This window comes from Cucurbita pepo, chromosome LG09 (assembly GCF_002806865.2).
Source record: "Cucurbita pepo subsp. pepo cultivar mu-cu-16 chromosome LG09, ASM280686v2, whole genome shotgun sequence".
NCBI classification, from domain to species: domain Eukaryota; kingdom Viridiplantae; phylum Streptophyta; class Magnoliopsida; order Cucurbitales; family Cucurbitaceae; genus Cucurbita; species Cucurbita pepo.
Genome location: NC_036646.1, coordinates 683,479 through 705,199, shown reverse-complemented (window position 1 = coordinate 705,199; position 21,721 = coordinate 683,479). Strand labels below are relative to the sequence as shown.

Genomic DNA, 21,721 nt, shown 5'->3' with positions numbered 1-21,721 from the left:
AACGGGGTGGTGGAACGCTAAAATCAGACCATCGTCGGGATAGCAAGGTCATTGCTGATGATGGCCGGGATGCCCGAGAGGTTCTAGGGAGAGGCGGTAATGACGGTCGTCTACCTCCTCAATCAGTTGCCAACGCAAACCCTCGATGGGAAGACGCCACATGAGGCATGGTACAACAGAAAACCAGCGATACATCATCTCTGAGTGTTCGGCTGCGTCGCATACTTGAAGGTCACGCGTCCCCACCTTGCCAAGCTCGATCCTAAGGGGTTGAAGGTTGTCTTAATCGGCTAAACCCGTGAGCAAGGCGAACAGGCTCTATGATCCTGCGGGGGGCGAGCTAACGTGTCGCACAACGTCATCTTCAACGAGAGCATCTTCTAGCAGTGGAACGACGTGACCGAGGTGGACCAAAACCCAAATCAATTCATAGTGGAGTACCTCGTCACCAAGTCGGGAGAAGAAGGAGTGCAGCATCGAGAACCATCACCGTTGCCAATAGTTGCACCGGGCACGCCTACGCCAACCCCAACCACAACTCCAGCTACACCCCCTGAACTAGTGGAGTTCACAACACCATGTACTGCAGATTCAACGCTGGATGTCGATTACGATGATGGTCTGGCGGCCAGGTACTGGAGGATGGAAGACCTACTGGGAGAAGGTGAACCACCTAGACTGGCGGCGCGCGAGCTCAAAGAAAAGGTGGCCAAATTGCATGCCATCAGCGCGGATGAAGTGAACTCCTTCGCCGAAGCAGAGAAGAATCTGTGCTGGCTGAAGGCAATGTAGGAAGAGATGGCATCCATCACTGAGAACAAGACGTGGAGTCTGAAGGACATGCCGCCAGGACACCGAGTCATAGGGTTCAAATGGGTCTTCAAACTGAAGCGTAACGACGAGGGAGAAGTTGTGAAACACAAGGCCCGTCTGGTGGCGAAGGACAACGTCCAAAAGCAAGGAGTGGACTTCGAAGAGGTATTCGTACTGGTGACAAGGTTGGAATCTGTCCGCCTATTGCTGGTGAACGCGACACATCATTCCTAGAAAATCTACCACATGGACGTGAAGTCCGCTTTCCTCAACGGAGAGCTGAAGGAAACCGTCTATGTCTGACAACCACCGAGCTTCTTGGACAACAACAACCCTGGCAAGGTACTACACCTGCACAAGGCACTCAATTGGCTTCGACAAGCACCACGAGCCTGGAACCCGAAGCTCGAAAGTACCCTGCTGTCGCTGAAGTTCAAGCATTGTGCCTCGGAGCATGGCATGTACGCGCACGGCCACGGCGAGCAGCGACTGATCGTGGGAGTGTACATCGATGACCTCATAATCACTAGAGGCAACATGGAAGTTCTTGGGAGATTCAAGAGGGAGATGTCAAAAAACTTCAAGATGAGTGATCTCGGCGTGCTCAACTACTTCCTCAGCATCAAATTGCAACAGAGTACTGCCGGCATCACCATCTGTCAAGGTGCGTACGCAAAGAAGCTGTTGAACACAGCTGGGCTAGCGGACAGTAACCCTACAAGGACGCCAATGGAGGCTGGACTCCAGCTAAGAAAGGTCGACACTACGATGGCAGTCGACTCCACCAATTACCGCAGCATTGTCAGGAGAGGATGCCTCTAATAGACTAAGAACCTTAGGATCGTGAGTGACGTTTAGGAGGTCTAGACCCTAGTGCTCCCACATTAAGAAAGAATCGAGAAGTCGGAGTAGAGAAACCCGGAGCCATAAGTCTGCATTAAGCTACCTGGCCACTTTAGGAATCCAATAGACCTTCTCAGCTCCCAGAGGTGACCAAGACGATGTTTAAATTATAGATTACGTGCTAAGGTGATCGATTGGTATATCTCCCTAGCAAAGCATGCATGGGAAATCTCAGTTAAGATTAAGGCACTAAAGCTAATGCAGTTTACACATTGACCTAGATCAAAACGTTTCCAGTATACTCTACACCCTAGGATCATGAGCAGCGATCAGAGGTCTAGATCTGAGTGTACCTAAAGACTTGGATTAGCCCCGCGAAGCTAACCCCGAGCGTCCTGAAGACTAGCAATGAAATTTAAACTGCTTAGAAGCCCCTAAGAACCTAGTAGGCCTCCACAACAATCAAGGGCGACCAAGGTAGTTCTTCAAACTGATAGTAGTATGACGGTGTCATTAGAGTCTCCGCTACCTATCCACTTTGATACCTGTTCCTGAGGGGGGTGTGGGACCACATAGGTTGATCTAGTAGTTGCCCGGACATACGGGGGTCGCTCCCCCAAGCTTTGGTGATTTTATGGTCTCCTGAAAAGGTCCACCAACTAACCTTTCATGGACGATGTTCAGATTAGCAGACACCATTTTGTCCCTATAGAGTATACGAGGTTGTTCCTCAATTTAGGTCACCGGTCATTCACTACATTGTCAAAGTAAGCTACCAAGGTCAAAGAGTAGAAAGATTGTAGCAACTCAGCAAGACAAAGGTAACCTCCTTTTCCCCTCCCGTATCAGTGCTATCGAGCTAGGCCAAGGTCGGTTAGGGTTGTGTTACCGATAGCTCAATTGGTTTGTCGTGCACAGCATATCCACAGCATATCCATTTTGAGAAGAAATGTAAAATTATGCATGTAGCCTTATTAGCTCACAAGTATAGGAATCGCTTGCCATTTGTGTCAAAAAGGCAGTTGGAGAACTTAGATGGAAGGTAGAAAAAAGCATAGAAAAGTATGTAAAAGTAAAACAAAAAACTTGAACTACAAAAGGACGAAAATTAGAGAAGGTCCAAACAAAAAAAAGTAAGAGCATGCAAGAATATGGTGATACATTGAAAAATGTTAAGCATGCAGGTATGAAAAAGAACAAAATTAAATGATTTTAAAACAAAAAAAAGGAAGAGACAAAATCAGAAAATAAAAAGACATTTTGAGGGCCACATTTAAAGGGAGTTGTTAATTTGATTCTCATCCCCTTTCAGAAAATCAAAAGAGTTTTCACTTATGAGTACTTTCGAAGAAGTGACAATTATGTGTTGTAAGATGCATGTGAGGAGAGGAGAGATAAAAAGAACCCCAAATTCCCAATTTACCCTTCTTGCCACCCTATAAATCTCCCCAACTCCCACCAATCCAAATCCATTCAGTTTCCTCCCTTATTCTCTCTTCTTTGCATACAATGGCTTTGAACGGCAAGGTGGCAACCGAAGCTGCTCCCTCAAACTTGAATGAGGAGACGAAAGGGGAGTACCGTCCGCCATTTGGGGGCTCCGACGAGTCAAAGGTGCCGGAGGATTTCATTTGGTCGGAAAAGTTTGAGGCGTCCGAGTTGCTGCCGGTGCTGGATGTTCCAAATATTGACTTGGAAAAGTTCATGAGTGGCGACAAAAGTTATGTGGAAGAGGCGACAAGGCTGGTGGATGAGGCTTGTAGACAACATGGCATATTTTTTGTGGTGAACCATGGAGTGGACATGGAAATGATGGGCCGTGTTCATGACTGTATGAATGAGTTCTTTACAATGCCTTTGGATGTGAAGCAGAGGGCTAAAAGGAGGGTAGGTGAGAGTTATGGATATACTAATAGCTTCTTTGGGAGATTTGCGAACAATCTTCCATGGAAGGAAACCTTTTCCCTTCGCTGTTTGGCTGCTCAAAACTCCTCCGCTGCTCATGACTATGTTCTTGACACTTTAGGCTCATCCTTCTCCCATCATGGGTATCTAAATTCCACCATCTCTACCTATGCCTATTCAATTCTTATACTTTTTTTAATTGCTTGATGGTGTTTTTAGGAAGGCGTATCAAGAGTGTGGGATAGCATTGAACCAGCTTGGTACGAAGATTGTGGAGCTTTTGGGGCTGAGCCTTGGCGTTTCAAGAGAATACTTCAAGAATTTCTATGAGGACAACGATTCAATATTGAGGCTTAATTACTACCCACCATGCGACAAGCCAGAGGTTGTGTTGGGAACTGGCCCTCACACTGATCCCACCTCCGTCACACTCCTTCACCAAGACCCTGTCAGTGGCCTTCAAGTGTGCTCCAATGATCAATGGTATTCAATCCCTCCAAACCCAGAAGCCTTTGTCATCAACATCGGTGACACTTTCACGGTATNATCCCCTTTCAGAAAATCAAAAGAGTTTTCACTTATGAGTACTTTCGAAGAAGTGACAATTATGTGTTGTAAGATGCATGTGAGGAGAGGAGAGATAAAAAGAACCCCAAATTCCCAATTTACCCTTCTTGCCACCCTATAAATCTCCCCAACTCCCACCAATCCAAATCCATTCAGTTTCCTCCCTTATTCTCTCTTCTTTGCATACAATGGCTTTGAACGGCAAGGTGGCAACCGAAGCTGCTCCCTCAAACTTGAATGAGGAGACGAAAGGGGAGTACCGTCCGCCATTTGGGGGCTCCGACGAGTCAAAGGTGCCGGAGGATTTCATTTGGTCGGAAAAGTTTGAGGCGTCCGAGTTGCTGCCGGTGCTGGATGTTCCAAATATTGACTTGGAAAAGTTCATGAGTGGCGACAAAAGTTATGTGGAAGAGGCGACAAGGCTGGTGGATGAGGCTTGTAGACAACATGGCATATTTTTTGTGGTGAACCATGGAGTGGACATGGAAATGATGGGCCGTGTTCATGACTGTATGAATGAGTTCTTTACAATGCCTTTGGATGTGAAGCAGAGGGCTAAGAGGAGGGTAGGTGAGAGTTATGGATATACTAATAGCTTCTTTGGGAGATTCGCGAACAATCTTCCATGGAAGGAAACCTTTTCCCTTCGCTGTTTGGCTGCTCAAAACTCCTCCGCTGCTCATGACTATGTTCTTGACACTTTAGGCTCATCATTCTCCCATCATGGGTATCTAAATTCCATTCTCTCTACCTATGCCTATTCAATTCTTATACTTTTTTTAATTGCTTGATGGTGTTTTTAGGAAGGCGTATCAAGAGTGTGGGATAGCATTGAACCAGCTTGGTATGAAGATTGTGGAGCTTTTGGGGCTGAGCCTTGGCGTTTCAAGAGAATACTTCAAGAATTTCTATGAGGACAACGATTCAATATTGAGGCTTAATTATTACCCAACATGCGACAAGCCAGAGGTTGTGTTGGGAACTGGCCCTCACACTGATCCCACCTCCGTCACACTCCTTCACCAAGACCCTGTCAGTGGCCTTCAAGTGTGCTCCAATGATCAATGGTATTCAATCCCTCCAAACCCAGAAGCCTTTGTCATCAACATCGGTGACACTTTCACGGTATGTCACACAAAATTACAATTAGGGTTCTTCATTTTTTCATCTTCCTTCTTCTAAACTCGACTGATTTTGAAATGGGTTGTTTGGTTTTTGTGTGTTTGAAGTCTCTCACAAATGGGATTTACAAGGGCTGCATACACCGCGCGGTAGTGAATTCCATGAATGCAAGAAAATCATTGGCCTTCTTTCTGTGTCCATCGCATGACAAAGTGGTGCGAGCACCGGAGGAATTGGTGGAGAAGAGTCCACCACGAAAGTATCCAGATTATAAATGGCCAATGTTGCTTGAAATGACCCAAAAGCGTTACCGACCTGATTGCAACACTTTAGAAGCCTTCAAAACTTGGGTTAAAGAGGGAAAGGCGATGGACAATGGGTCCACTATTATCGCCCCGTCTGCTTAAACCAACCGTAACTATGTCTCTCTATGTATGCCAATAAATGTTTCTATATTTATGAGCTTTCTAGGGAAGAAGAACATCGTGTAGCGTTCGGTCTATGTCTCTCTTGTGTGTTGCTGGAAGTTGCAATTAAAATAAACCCTTTAATATCACATGTTCTTACTTTGCTGCTCATCTTTTGTTTTGTTGTGGGGTAGTGATGTGCATGTTTGACACCTTGCATTCAAAACAAAATATATTTTGTTTTTCTTTTTTCTCACTCCATATTAAGTAAAAACAATGTCTGAATTGAGATTTCTCTTCCTAAAAACGTAAAGATGAATGGAAGAGGAACAAAATTAAGTGTTCTTTTCTCTCTTATGTTTGTATCTCAGTGATTTTCAATTGCTATAAATAATTGGTGAAGGAGGAGGGATGTAAGTTTTTTTTTTTTTCTAGATGTAGTGTCCTATTTTCCTATTAAAAGTAAGGCAAATATGCATGCATGACTTGTGTCCTATGCACAAAAAATTTGTTAAATAATTTCTTAAATAATGTCGTGAACTTAAAAGTTTCATATAAAAAATCAGAATTAGGCTAGCACAAAGAGAGTTCAGTAATATCGGCTTAGGCCAACTAAGTAAGTAGCTCTACTATCGACTTAGTTGGACAAATTGTATTGTGTATGATGATGTGTGTCTTGTGCCTTGTGCCTGTATGCTATGTTGTTCGATGATATGCTATGTCATATATTAAGACTTTTATAAGAGTCAAACCCAATGTTGGTAGATATTATCCTCTTTGGCCTTTCCCTTTCGGGCTTCTTTGCTCCGGTATGCTATGTTGTTCGATGCTATGTTATGTCATGTATAAAAGGTATGTAACAGCCCAAGCCCACTACTAGCGGATATTCTCCTCTTTGGGCTTTTCCTTTCGGACTTCTAGGCCCTGTATGCGGATATTGTCCTCTTTGGGCTTTCCCTATCGAGCTTCTAGGCCTTGTATGCTATGCTATGTCATGTATAAAAGCTATTGTAACAGCCCAAACCCAAGCCCACCGCTACAAATATTATCCTCTTTAAGCTTTCCCTCAAGATTTTAAAACGAGTTTGTGAGAGAGAAGTTTCTACACCCTTATAAGGAATGTTTGGATCTCACAATCCACCCCCTTTAGAGGCCCAACGTTCTCTGACACACTATAGGTTTCCACACCCTTATACGTAATGTTTCGTTCCCCTCTCCCACCATGGAAAGGTTTCCACACACTTATAAGGAATATTTCGTTCCCCTCTCCAACCAGTGTGGCATCTCACAATCCACCCCCTTGGGGGCCCAGCGTCCTCGCTAGCACATCATAGGTTTCCAACCAGGGACAAGTTTCCACACCGTTATAAGGAATGCATAGCACACCATAGGTTTCCAAACCTTTATAAGTGTAATGCTTCATTCACCTTTATTCCCCTCTATAACTAATGTGGGATCTCACAATCCACCCCTCTTGGGATCCCGGCATCCTCGCTGGCACACCATAGGTTTCCACACCCTTATAAGTAATGCTCCATTCCCACAATCCACCCCTCTTGGAGGCCAGCGTCCTCGCTGGAACACCATAGGTTTCTACCACCTTATAAGTAATGTTTCATTCCCCTCTCCAGTTGAATAGAGTTTTTCACACCCTTTATAAGGAAGCTTCATTCCCCTTTCCAGCCAGGGAGAGGTTTCCACACCCTTACAAAAAATGTTTCATTCCCTTCTCAAGCTAAGGAGAGGTTTTCACACTCTTATCAGAAATGTTTCGTTCCCATCTCCAATGTGAGATCTCACATTTATGCTATGATGCGATCATGTCATATTGTATAAAATTGTTATGAATCGACGCTCTATGATGTATAAACCTTCATAGACCATGTTATAATGATATGCTATGTATGAAAGAATGTATCAATCATTCACAAACTCATTATGTTATAGATGAATGGAAGTTTGTCTTGCATCATAAATTATGCCATAACTATAAGCTATGGAGACCTCATACATATTTTTGTTCCACATGTATCACGATACTTCCCCATTATGATGAGTATGTACGTGTATACGACTTATAATTTACAACATTTATTGTTATTATGTATAGTCATAAGACATAAAATTAAATATAATATAACATCTTTAACTTGTATTTTGAGAATGATTTTTTTTTTTCATTTTTTTCATTTTTTTATTTTTATTTTTGCCAGAAATTGCTGCGGAACATTCTCTTTATCCACGTGCGTAGCACGAGCGATGCAATCGGTCAACTCGCGGATGCAATTGCTGGACCTCGACGTTTCATTTTGCCTGCGAAACTGAGCTTGCTTTCCCCCACGCAGAACCCAGTTTCCGAGATCTTGCCATCGCCATTTTCGAGCACTGAGTAGACGCTTTAACGAACTGGGTTTTTCTTGTTTGGGTCAAATCCAGAATCCCTTAACGCCATTTTCGTTTCTGATTCTGATTCCCACAACAATTCTTTTATTTTTTTCTCTCGGAATAAATGGGTTCCGATCCCTTCCTTTTGCCTGAGATTGGTCCTGATGGGCTTGCCAGGGAAGCTCCTGTAATTGCCTACACTGAAAAGGTATTCGATCTGACTTTTGGGCTACAAGATTTTTCCTAATTTAATTCTTATTTTATCTTTTCAGTTTTGCTTATTTGTTATCGGATTATGTTGCAGATAATCGAGGAAGGGCGTCTTCAATTGAGAAAGTACGAATTTCTTTTATTACCTTTACGGATCTGGTTTTTCTCACATTATAACTCTCTTTATGTGTTTATTTGCTTATGATTGGTAAATTAGAAGTATTACTTGTTATTCTATCTTCCCTGTTCACGGAAATTTTAGTGTGGGGCGTTATCCTAGTTACATTCTTACATGGTAACAGATATGGATGCAGTAAGTCTTTGTTTATAGTTTATAATGCATAAGTGTGCAATTAATGGTACTTGACTTGAGGAAGTCTTGAAGGAACCATCTTGGCTTAGTTAAATTTTTTTTTTTTTTTTCTTGGTGTATTACGAGTTTGTGTTGTAACCTAATGTCGATACCACTGGTTGTACCAAAAGGTCACAACCATCATTGCTCTGATACCACTTGTTGTAACCTAATGTCAAAACCCTCCATGCTCTAATACCAATTGTTATGGAGTGGAACGAATGTCTAACCTCTAAGCTATGTTCTGGTTGAAGGTTAATTAAGTTAAGATCAATGACATAGTGAATTGTAACCGCTAACAGATATTGTCTTTTAAATCCCCTCATCTCTTTCCAACGTAGTGAATTCCTTACAAGGGTGTGGAAACCTCTCTTTAGTGGGTGTGTATTAAAACCTTGAGGGGAAGCCCAGAAGGAAAAGCCCAAAGAGGACAATATCTACTAACGGTGTATTACGAGTTTGTGTTGTAACCTAATGTCAAACCTTCGATGCTTTGATACCATTGGTTGTACCAAAAGGTCACAACCATCGTTGCTCTGATACTACTTGTTGTAACCTAATGTCAAAACCCTCAATGCTCTAATACCAATTGTTATGGAGTGGAACAAATGTCTAACCTCTAAGCTATGTTCAGGTTGAAGGTTAATTAAGTTAAGATCAATGACATGGTGAATTGTAACAGCTAACAAATATTGTCTATTAAGCCCCCTCATCTCTTTCCGACGTAGTGAATTCCTTATAAGGGTGTGGAAACCTCTCTTTAGTGGATGTGTATTAAAACCTTGAGGGGAAGCCCAGAAGAGAAAGCCCAAAGAGGACAATATCTACTAACCAAAGAGGACAATATCTACTAATGGTGGGTTTGGATTGTTACAAATGGTATCAGAGTCAAACATCGGGTGGTGTGTTAGCGAGGACGTTGGCTCCCAAGGGAGTGGATCTTGAGATCCCACATCGGTTGGAGAGGGGAACGAAACATTCCTTAGGGTGTGGAAACCTCTCTCTAGTAGACGCGTTTTAAAACCTGGAGGAAAAGTCCAAAGATGACAATATCTACTAGCGGTGGGCTTGGGCTGTTACATGAACTATAATTTGTGTGGAGATTAAGTGAATGATCTGAACATGGGGAATTTTTATGTTTGGAAAAGTTCTTAGGTTTGAAATTGGTATAGACGAATGAAGGATAGTGTTGAGGCAAAGTTCAGGAGGGTGTTGATTGGGGTAAATTGAGATATCCGAAGCATTGTAGGATAATGTGATCATTTACCATTGATTAACTCATAATGATATCTCAGACAGAGTTGATATTAGTTCCAACATCTCGTGTTGCTGATGGTTGTGATATTTGACGCCAATACTTAAAGTTGACAAGAACATAGAACTAGCAGTAGGATTACCACTATGGTATGACTCTTGTTTATCATTCTGTATTCTGTAGACTCTTCATCAAGTTCTTTATTTTTCTTTTCTTACCCGTATCGTTAAATGGGAAATTTTGTTTATTGTTCGGGTCGTAATTTCATTCAGATACATTGATGAGAATTATTCTAAGATTCGAGATGTTGAACGAGAGTTGGCAGAGCTTACAATGGAGATGAAACTCACATCTGGTCCAAAAAAAGCAGGTTGAGCTTACTGTCAGTTGTTTTATATTCATTAATTGGCTTTGGCTTACCACCAAGCATGGTTACATATCTCTAGCCCTCGAACATCTGCGGAAGAAAATAGAGATGTCAACGGAAAGAATACATGCAGCCAAGTTGAAGGAAGAACAAGCAAAGAAGGTTTGCCCCTTGTCAATTTTTACACGAGTTTAGTGTAATACATACATCTAGGCTGAGATCCCACACGGGTTAGAGAGGAGAACGAAAGGAAAAGTCCCTAGCAGACGCGTTTTAAAACCTTGAGAGAAAGCCCGAAAGGGAAAGTCCAAAGAGGACAATATCTGCTAGGGGTGGGCTAGGGTCGTTACATGGGCTTTCCTCTTTAGATCGTTAATTGGAATTTAATGAATTGAGTCTGATGTTCTCCCTTCAGGCTTGGGAAGCAGCGTCGAAGGTCGTGCAGGACGAGGAAGCAATTAAGCAAAAGCTGTGTGATGACTTGAATCATCTGGTACATAACTTTGTGTTATATTTGGTTATGTTAAAACTAACAAACACAACTGCTTGATAGTACTGTCATTTATTCTTAATAGGTTCAAGAAAGCAATAATTCGCAGTTGACGAGGCTCGAAGAACTAAAACGAAGAATGGAAGCTTTGAATTCAAACCGAGTATCAACCTCTGTTTCTCAAGTAATGATGTCTGCTTGTTAGCCATTAACATAGCCCTGTTGAGAGATATGATGTAAAACAAATGGCTTTCAGGTTACACAAGAAGGCCAAACAATGGGAAGTGCTCAGAACAGCAGAGTTGCAGATTCTTCTGGAGTTGCTACATCAACAGAAACAACAGGTGCAAAAGCAAATGAAAGTGCACGTATTCAAGCAGTCAGTGGTGATGCTCCAGTGGTGAATGGCCAAAATCAAAAGGCATCTTCTGAGACAGAAGTAAGAGGAAAAAAGAAAAACCAGTTTCATGGAAGAGGGAAGGGAATTGGAGCAGTGCCTAAAGGAAGAAGCTCTGCAGACTCTGGGTGGACTGGCTCTGGGTTTGATGTGGATGGTAGGGTATAAGCCTAAGCTCTATACTATCAACTTTCCAATTGTCAATATCAATATCAATACTCGATCAACTGTCAGAATGGTTCTTTTATTTAAACAACACCAAAAGAAAAATAAGTTTATTATAGGGTGGAATAGGAACTATACTCTTAGCCCCCATTTTTATAGTGTTCTTATTTATGCTTCTTGTTCAACTTGTTCCTGAAAGGTTAGTGTTTTCTGTACTGTCACTAGCTTGCCTGTTGAGTTGATTCTTCCATTAATGATATTTGACCAAACTAAGTTCAAACAATTTAGAATTCATTCTTTGAGGTGTTTGTTGATCGAGGAGTTCCTAGAGAGGTTTTTGTGGCATACCTGAATTTACGTTGTCTTGTGGAGTGAAGTGAGAGAAACCATAAGACTTTTATAGGAGTCAGAGAATGGCTCTAGTGATGTGTGATCTCTTGTTAGATTATACGCTCCTCTTTGTGTATCGGTGATGGGTTCAATACCATTGCTTGCAGATATTGTTTGTTATGGTCCATTACGTATCGTCGTCAGTCTCACGGCTTTAAAACGCGTCTACTAGAGAGAAGTTTTCACACCCTTTTCAACTGACGTGGAATCTCATAATCCACTCTTGAATGTGCGTTTTAAAACTGTGAGGTTGACGAGAATACATTATGAGCCATAGTGGACAATATCTGCTAATGGTGAGCTTATGCTATTACAAGTTACAAATGGTATCAGAGCCAGGGCGGTGTGCCAACGAGGATGTTGGGCCTCTAAGGGGGGTGGATTGTAAGATCTCACATCAATTGGAGAGGAAAATGAAACATTTTTTATAAGAGTGTGGAAACCTCTCCCTAGCATATGCATTTTAAGAACCATAAGGCTGATGACAATACTTAACGGGCCATAGCAGACTTAGGTTATTAACATCGCATTTCATCTTGTCATCTCGATCCCTATCGACATTAACGGGTCATAGCAGACTTAGGTTATTAACATCGCATTTTATCTTGTCATCTCGATCCCTATCGACATGGTTCATATGCCTTGACGCCCTCCCAAGTCTTGGAGTGTCGTCGGTCATCGCAACTCGCTTGGTCATGCCACCGAGAACGGGCCCGCGTGTCGCTAATCTCATCAGGACTTCTCAAACATCAATCCATCTGGGTTCTATCGAGGCATTGGCCCTCCCGTGCCCAAGCCGTGTCATTTATGGATACCGTATCGGATAGTGGGTGTATGTAGCAACCTCCAACACGCGGGCTGGAGCGCAATACTGGCACACCCGTGCCGCCTGGTACTGTCCTTGAAAAACCCATTTCAAAGGAAGTCGCCCGAGACACTCGTCTCGGCACGTGTGTGCCACAGGGTAGCTCACTTAGGCAACAGGGCTCATGGGTGGTGGAGAGCTAACACCATGATAACCTATGGTACATTTTGAGCCATTTTCAATCTTCCACGCATAGATATGATTTTGGTGAACGGTCATACGGTGTCGTGCATTGTCCATCCGGTGTCCGATTGACACCAAACTTGGTGAGCATTCATGTTTCATATGGATGAACTTAATTTCCGAACCGCATGCCCAAATTCTCTCCGAAACCCCGACTTTCGAGGTTAAGGCCCGGGACCCTACCCGGCCTTTCAACAAGTCTATCTTTGCCCCTCTTGTCTATTCGATGTCTCCATCTTCCTTATGTCTCAGCTTGTCTTCAATGCCCACTTCGTGTGGTGTGGTAGATGATGCACTGTTCTCCTCGGTCGCATCATGGTATTGTCTAGGCCCTCACGTGGTCGGGTGGGTGCCACTTGAGGGTCGCCGCTTCTATTGTCGCAACATGAGGGTCACAACCTACTCTCTTCATAGTAAGGTTGTAACATTCTCCCCCACTTAAACTAGTCATCATCCTCGATGACATACTTGGGGGCACAACCATTGTTGGGTTGTGACATTCTCCCCCACTTAAACTAGTCATCGTCATTGATGACTTACTTCGTGACACAACCACACTTGTGACAATACTTAACGGGCTGATGACAATACTTAACGGGTCATAGCAAACTTAGCCTATTATAAATGATATCAGAGGCAGACTCCGGACGGTGTGCTAGTGAGGATGCTAGGCTTCCAAGGGAGTGAATTTTGAGATCCCACGTCAATGGGAGAAGAGAATGAAACATTTTTTTACAAGGACGTGGAAACCTCCCATTGACCAAAATAGACCATATCTATTAGTGGTGAGTTTAGACTGTTACATTTTTTTTTTAATTGATCGACGTCATATCATTTGAACGTGAATTAAAACGTGACAAAAAAAGAAATGCGAGTGAATATAACTTGTCACCTCACATTAAAACTATTGAAAAACAAAGGTACTGTGAATACAATATTACATTAAAGTAGAATTTTAATGTGAAAAAAGGTACATTTATTAATTATTAATAATCGGCCATGACAAAAACTTGCAATTGAAGCAAAGTAGAACTATATTATTACTGCCACCATCATTTATTTCATGGAAATTAGATCTTATGGGCCTCCCCAACTACACTCCATTATGCATTAAACCTTCAGAATTTTCTGTTCATAAATCATTTTTAATTATTATTTATAAATTTGAATTATAGGATATGATTTAAGATGTGAAGGTTGAAGGCAAACCTGTCACATGCATTTAATAAGTATTAATTATAATATAGTTTTTTTTTTCATTTTTTACACAGACCATATATAAAATGAATTAATACACACATATATTCATTATCTTAACCCACATGAAGTTTGATGTGTTTGAATTTTCCCGCTCGATTATATAAATAAATTTATTTTATAAACATAATTAAATATTTGTTTATTAATTTTATAATTTAATTATGCTCATGTGTGACATTATTAAAAATTATTTCCACTCATACTGTCCCCCGACTCTTATTATATATAATTTACCCCTTCTGAATTTCACCCATTTTAAATATTTGTAGTCATGGAATTATTGTTATTTTAAATCTCAAATTTGCATTCAAACCCCTGCCAACATTTAGTTTTGTACTTCAGACCCTGCACTTTCCTTTATTTCCAAGTTGCACCCAGCCTGCTCGTTTTTAATTATTTCATTTTTTGCCTATTTATTTATTTATCGTGACCACATGTCGGCCATACCTTATCCACATTGTCTCCATTATTTTAATCTTTAAATATATATATATATATATATATATATATATAAATGATAATATTACTGTGGTATAATTGAATGTGGAAGATTTTATATTTACACATATTATCCTTCTAAATTATAAATTTGATCTTGTAATACCTAAAGTTTATTAATAAAGTGAAGAAACGTGCGATTGTCGTTCGTTGTACACTATAGCTAGCGACAACCGCAATAGTAGACCGAAGGCATGGAACAATGACCAAAACGATATTTGCTTAAATTTGTGAATTTAATGGGTTGAGGTGTTTTTAAGGAGAATGATTGAGACGATTAGAGGAAGAGACCCTAAATTGTGAAGGAATTCTCGTCGAAAGTTATCGAGCTTACCCTAAGTTGAGCATAGGTAAAATAAGAAAGCCTGAGGTATGGAGGACCGACCCGAGTTTTCATGAGAGTTGGCAGGTTCTAGAGTGTCTGTCAAGGACTCTCGCGCATATCCTAGACTGCCTAAGAAAAACATGTAACTTTTAAGTATGAATAAAATATCGAACGATTCAACCAACCAACCAATGACATAAGACTTAGAAACGGACTAAGAACTAGAAACAAGCTACTTACGGAGTATTTTATAGTTATGCTACTTTAATCTTTTTAAATCAAGTCTAGATGGAGCAATCAAGACGAGGGCGTAGACAAGCTGCAGAGCTATAGAGGCCAAACTAGATTAGTGTCTTGTCTCCTCACATGATATGTCTTATTAACTCAGTATTTTATGTTTAATTGTTTTGAAAAAGTTGTGTCCCGTCGTCTTTGAAATACTTGTAATGTTTGATTTGGCAAGGCAAATTCTAAAAAGTTTTAAATTATTGTGTACGTTCAAATACACCTAGTCAACAAGAGATGGTCTGTAACTCGAGTCTATCGAAAAACAAGCCGTTACAAATCTCTATTGTTTAAAAAAAAATTAGAATTTAGTCGTTAAAATTTTAAACGTTAAAATTTTATTTTTATAATTTAAATTTATAGGTTAAGGTAGTCTAACAATAAAAGAAATATAGAAAGGTGGTCCAAGAATCTCTGTGAAATTGTCAGCATCTGTATTAAGAACATATAATATAGTTTAGTGACTTTCCGTAGGCTTGAAAAGGCACAATATTAATATAATTAATCTAAATATAATTTTAATTTTAATAACTTTAAAACTAAATAATCTCCATACGAATTGGATAATTAAAATATTAATTTACACTATTAATGAAATGGGTTTCTTTTTGTAATTTAGGGAAATTTAGGGATAGAAATAAAATTTGTACAGAGGAGGACACTCTGGTAATAAATACTGTATTTTTCAGAACCGAAAAATCTCAGTGCTTGTCTGGCGGGTCAACAATCCACGTGTAACTCCTACGCTGCAGTTTAACCCCAGCTATGTGGGTCCTGATCATCCAAGTGGCATCTCCCACGTGATTCTTCTGCCATTTCTGTCCACCACCTAAACTAAACCAACAACGCTCTCTCCGACTCGAACCTCCGAAACAAAACGCACCGTTTCGTTCAAAAGCTCCTCCACCACCCACTCCTCGATGTCTTTCACTATCCCTTCATCTTCTTCTTCAAATCCAATTCCCAAAATGTCCATATCTTTTTCAATTATTCCATCTATGTCCTCCAACACCTCACACTTCGCACGTGGGAACTTTCTAACTTTCTCGCATACTTTCTCCACCACCTCCGCCCACCGCTCCGCCGCCGACCGCCGATACGGCCTACGCTCGATGTACGGCTTCAGCAACTCTTCCACCAAGTGGGAGAGTAATTTTCTATGGGTAATTGAAATATTATGATGGGTGTTGCCATTTTCAAGGAAATTAACAGAGGAGTACACTGATGTGGAAGTAGTACTACGGCGGAGGAGAATTTGTCTAATGTACTCCACCTCTGCCGTGATGTCGTGGTGGTTACGGCGGTTGGCGGCGGCGGAAGCGGTTGTGATGTTGATATTATTAATGGGTGGTAATTGGATGACGTGTTGGTGATGATGATGAATTGGAAAGTGGGATTGGTGGTTCGATGACTGCAGGCATCGCTTTGATTCCTTATCGCCCGTCTGTCCTGCAGCTTGATCCCGATTGCACGGCGGCGGCTGTAAGAAATAAAAAAAAACAAGATAAACATCACAACCGTATGATATCTTCCAGTTTAAGCATAAGAAACAATGAGTACAATCCCTTGCTTATAAATCCATGATCATTTCAGGATGACTTTGTATGAACCAAATTTACCTGCATTGGAGTTGGTTTAATGGGTGAGGAAAATGGGGGGTTTTTCTTGATGACAACGGTCGGAACAGAGCTAAAGCTCAAAAGCTTATCCGACAATGGAGTTTTCTTAAGAGGACTGTCAATGGCGGCCTTGGTGATTCTCGAGGGGACAACAAATGGCTCCTCTTGCTTATTACTCTTCTTCAACGCCGCCTTTGATATCACTTTTTGCTTCGGTTTGTTCAAATTCTTCGGCTCCACTACTCTCTGTCTCGGAGATACCGAAGAACAAGATAATACCTTTCTGGGTTTTGTTTGGTTAACCATTTCATGATCTCTTCTTGCATAGTTGGTGATATCATTGAGACCACCTTTTCTACTCATACTTTCTTTGATTTGCTTCACAATTTCCTTAGCGTAATGGCTTGGACTTGGGCTTGGGCTTGCATTTTCTTTATCATAATTGGGGATTTGAAGTGAAAGGCGTGGGTGATAATTTTCCACATTTGATCTTCTTTCACAGGAACTTCTTGGGGTTTCCGGTAAGGAACGAGAGGCTGTTCTTTGCTGCTTATGAAGAATTGGGTAATTAAGAGGAGAAGCAGAGGCTGTTCTTGGTGTGGTTGAAGGAGAGTTTGATTGAGGAAGAAGATCCAAACCCATTAATCTCGCCACTAAAGTCGGCGTCTTGGTGCTCGGAGAGTCGCCGGAAAATTTCTCCTTCGCCTCATTATTTCGTGATCCTTTGGTTTTGATTTGAAGAACACCCTTCTGCAATTCCATTACAATTCGTTTACAATTTCGTATTTCAATATGGATTTTTCTCAAGAACATCAATCAAATCACTTACTGGGAAATGCAGAGCATCCTGTTTTTGTTTTCGAGTACATGATAATGGAGATTCTTCCTCTGATTCCAAACTGTTTCTTGGAGCTTCAGTACCTGAATTTTTCACAGACCCATTACTCAAAATCCGATTTTTTTTACAGAATCACAGAGAGAATATAAAAATAAAGAAAACCCATGATTCAAAATTCAGTACCTGTGGAAATACGATGATCAAGTGGGTTGAGAGAAACAGGGTGTGATGGAGGAGGAGGGTGATGGTGGTGTTGATTCAAAGGATGAAAATCAAAGAGATGAAACACAGCGCACATACAGCCAGCAGAAGTAGAAGAAGCTTCATGATCATCAAGAACACCATTTGGATCCTTATTAGCTCTGGCAGTTCTTCCGGCATGTCCGGCGGTGGAAGACCTCTGCTTCCCCATAATGGGCAAACCCCTGGGTTTGGAGCTTCAATTATGACGAAATGGAAAGAGAGAGAGAGAGAGATTGTTTGTTATATGGCTCTCGAAAAGCGGATGAAATGAAGCATATTTATACAAGGCAGGAGGATTAGAATGCAGGAATTTAAGTACACCAACAACGAGTATGATGATTGTTGTTCTGTAAAATTGAGGTTGATAGTTATTTTTCACTGAAATTACCTCGACTTTCTATCCGCCATTGTTGCAGAAGCAGACAGTTTCTCCCTCTTGGGTTACTGTTCTACACTCACTCCCAAGTTTTACTGCACCGATACCCAAAAAAACCATAACCCTTTTTTCTCTTTATCTTTCTCTAGGGAATTGAAATGGCCGAAGGGAATAAGTGTAAATACGATGGAGAACGTACACTTGGTTGCCTTTGCAGTTAGCAGACGTGGGCTGGATAGCTGCTTTATTTTAGCCTATTTTTCTAATATCTAACTTTATATCATAATATGTGGATCGATATTGTCTGTTTTAGCCTGTTATGTATAGCGCTATTAAGCCTCTTATGTATGGTATCGTGGTATTAGAGAGCCTCAAAGTTTTAGCCTCTTATGTAGCCAGTTTTAGCCGGTCTCAAAGTTTTAGAGCGCCTTTATTAGAGAGAGTTTTCCACACCCATATGAGAAATGTTTTGTTTCTCTCAGACAACCGACGTGGGATCTTACAATTTACTCTCCCTTGGAGGCCCGACGTCCTCGTTGGCATACCGTTTGGGGTCTGGCTCTAATACCATTTATAACAACTCAAGTCCCCTGCTAGTAGATATCGTCCGTTTTGACCCGTTGTGTATTGTCGTCAATTTTACAGTTTTAAAATACATCTACTGAGAAGAGGTTTCCATACTCATATAAGGAATATTTTGTTTCCTTTTACAACCGATGTGGGATCTCGCAATCCACTCTCCCTTGGAGGCCTGACGTCCTCGTTGGTACACCTCTTGAGGTCTAGCTCTGATACCATTTATAACACCTCAAGCCCACCGCTAGCAGATATCGTTCATTTTGACCCGTTGCATATTGTCATCAGTCTCACAGTTTTAAAATACGTCTGATAGGGAAAGGTTTCCACACTCATATAAGAAATGTTTTGTTTTCCTCTCCAACCGATATGGGATCTCACAATCCACCTCATGTCTTCGTTAGCACACCGTTCGGTGTTTGGTTCTAATACCACTAATAACAGCTCAAGTCCAGTAAATATTGTCCACTTTGTCATGTCAATATCGTTATCAACCTCACAGTTTTAAAACGTGTCTATTAGAGAGAGATTTTCACACCCTTATAAAGAACGTTTCGTTCCCTTCTCCGATTAACGTGAGATCTCACAACTATACCCTTTGAACTTTGAATGTATTAAGATAGATCTAATAATAAAAAGCGTTGATACGATGCATGGTTTTGGAAAAGGAATAAAAATGAAATTGAAAAACTTTACACTAAAGTTGGATAAAGAGGGAAGCTTTTTGTTTTTGTGTGCTGAATTCAAACAAGATTTGATGAGAAAATGTATGAAAAGATTAAATAAAGTTGAAAGTATATTAATAGTATAGTTTGGGAAATGCATGTGAAGGGGGGTTGTTTGGATATGAGACATGAGAAGGCATAAAGAGGGATATGGAGGACAGTATCAACCTGTAAAGTGCTCACTTTTAATCCCACTTCCAAACATACTGACAAACACCATCTCAACTCTATTCAATCTTCCGTCTTAAACCCTTTTGAACATCGAGAAATTATCGAAAGAAACTATAAAAACAAAATATATATATGTCGATACAAAAACTTCTCTTCATAATATAAGAGCCAAAACTCACTGCTAACAAGTATCACTGTTTTTGTTTTTAAAATGTGTTCGTGTTTGAAAAATATTCCAATATTATTTGCATATTTCCTATAAACAAGTAAAATGCTACCAAAATAATAACAATAATAAATAAAGAAGCTATTTTTGATAAATCTTAGGTTATATAAAAAGAAGATAATAGTTATGCACATTATTCTAGGACAATGTCTTGTTTCAGTTTCAGTTTTTGGGTAAAAACTTTGCAGATTCCCTCCTTACGATAATATTCCTTTCAACTTAATCCTCATCTATCTATATATATATATATATATATGTATATAGAGAGAGAGAGATTTAAAATTCAAAAGTTTGGGTAAGTATTGGAGTGGTGGACATATGATTATATGGTGAATTGGAGTGACATGCCATTATTTTGATGCATTCATGTTCCATCTCTAAATACCACTCACACAAACACTCCTTAGCCCACACACATCCTTATGTCCCCCGAATCACGCTTTCCCGACTTAAAAGTGTTACTATATGCAGGTAAAATATGACTGAAAAAGTAAAGGAAAAGTTCGAGTGTATGGAATCATTCATAGAAACCCTAAGTTTGAAATGTTAAGAAATAAAGAATTTTTTAATGAATAAAAGAACGATATGTAAAATATGAATTCGAGTTTGACTATGTATTCATGTACTTTTGTAACATTTGAAAAGAAAAGAAAGGTAATAACGAGAGAATAAAAATGTTCAGTAAGTAGCATTACTTGTGAGGTCAAATGCTAATAGATGTTAGTTTACGACCCTTTGGTGGTATTAGGTCTATCCCAACGCAATATTTCGAACAAAATATTTTGACCAAACATGAAGGAGAGATACCCGAAACTAAAGTATGAGTTAATCATGTAAGACAACACATCGTTAGAGGTTAGTTGACGACTCTCTTGCAAAACTTGGTCTATATTATGATAGTACCTCTAATAGATATTGTCCGCTTTAACTCGTTACGTATCGTCATCAGCCTCACAGTTTCAAAACACGTCTACTAGGGAGAGGTTTCTACACCCTTATAAGGAGTGTTTTGTTTCACTCTCCAATCGATACGGGATCTCACAATCCACTACGCTTAGGAGCCCAGCGTCCTCGCTGGCACACCACTAAGTGGTTGACTCTGATATCATTTGTCACAGTCTAAGTCCACTACTAGTAGATATTGTTTGTTTTGCCTCATTACGTATCATCGTAAGCCTCACAATTTTAAAACGCGTCTACTAAAAAGAGGTTTCCACACCCTTATAAAGAAATGTTCCGTTCCCCTCATAGTACCTCATGAAAAACACATGTAAGAAGAAGTGCACTGAAAGACAATTGTCACAACAATCATCATAAACTACGGAGCCTTCTACCGGTCATAATCATTCAAAATCAGTTCACTCAATAATTAGATGCTTCTCATCGCCATGCTAGACAACATACTCAAGCAAATCACGTACGGAAGAGAAATACTTTAAACTTGAAATTAAACACATTAGATATTTGATAGGCATTATATTCTCGAATCATGGCAGATATTGAAGTCATCAGTTTATAGAAATTTGGAGAAATGGGTATTGTCGTTTTATCGAAACGCTTCAAACTTATGAATCAAAATTGAAAATTTTACTCGAAAAGTGCACAAGAACACAAAAATGGTACTATTTGGAGATAGGAAAGTTGAGAGAAATGGGTGTGAGGCCCCTCCTTGTTCCCATAACCTTATTCAATCATACCACTTTTTCCATTATTAAGAGAGAGATGGGGTTTCCCTTTCTCAATTATTAATATTCTTCTTCTATTGTCAGTAAGTCTTTGGATATATAGAACATAAGGAACGCATAGTTTGATGTTGAAATTTAAAGCAAAAACACAATGATTCAGCTTTGAATCATAAACACA

General features: G+C 40.3%; 4 protein-coding genes across 4 annotated transcripts; 3 read left to right on the top strand and 1 right to left on the bottom strand.

The window, feature by feature from the left end:
- Positions 1 to 3,117: 3,117 nt before the first annotated feature.
- LOC111802002 (gibberellin 20 oxidase 1-A-like) lies at positions 3,118 to 3,768 on the top strand. The gene has a single exon (XM_023686262.1). It carries the CDS (start codon positions 3,166 to 3,168, stop codon positions 3,766 to 3,768), a length of 603 nt encoding a protein of 200 aa, XP_023542030.1. The 5' UTR covers positions 3,118 to 3,165.
- Positions 3,769 to 4,268: 500 nt separating this feature from the next.
- Positions 4,269 to 5,828, top strand: LOC111802753 (gibberellin 20 oxidase 1-like). The gene is made up of 3 exons (XM_023687240.1): positions 4,269 to 4,855; positions 4,932 to 5,253; positions 5,358 to 5,828. The coding sequence occupies exons 1-3, from the start codon at positions 4,317 to 4,319 to the stop codon at positions 5,655 to 5,657; spliced, it is 1,161 nt and encodes a 386-aa protein (XP_023543008.1). The 5' UTR covers positions 4,269 to 4,316; the 3' UTR covers positions 5,658 to 5,828.
- A 2,098-nt stretch (positions 5,829 to 7,926) lies between these two features.
- On the top strand, positions 7,927 to 11,557 carry LOC111801645. The gene is made up of 7 exons (XM_023685704.1): positions 7,927 to 8,250; positions 8,347 to 8,378; positions 10,132 to 10,229; positions 10,306 to 10,388; positions 10,642 to 10,719; positions 10,802 to 10,900; positions 10,973 to 11,557. The coding sequence occupies exons 1-7, from the start codon at positions 8,167 to 8,169 to the stop codon at positions 11,279 to 11,281; spliced, it is 783 nt and encodes a 260-aa protein (XP_023541472.1). The 5' UTR covers positions 7,927 to 8,166; the 3' UTR covers positions 11,282 to 11,557.
- A 4,115-nt stretch (positions 11,558 to 15,672) lies between these two features.
- On the bottom strand, positions 15,673 to 18,269 carry LOC111801640. The gene is made up of 5 exons (XM_023685698.1): positions 18,173 to 18,269; positions 17,725 to 17,978; positions 17,533 to 17,624; positions 16,704 to 17,453; positions 15,673 to 16,564 (listed from the first exon to the last, which is right to left on the bottom strand). Exons 1-5 carry the CDS (start codon positions 18,190 to 18,192, stop codon positions 15,914 to 15,916), a joined length of 1,767 nt encoding a protein of 588 aa, XP_023541466.1. The 5' UTR covers positions 18,193 to 18,269; the 3' UTR covers positions 15,673 to 15,913.
- Between the last annotated feature and the right edge of the window lie 3,452 nt (positions 18,270 to 21,721).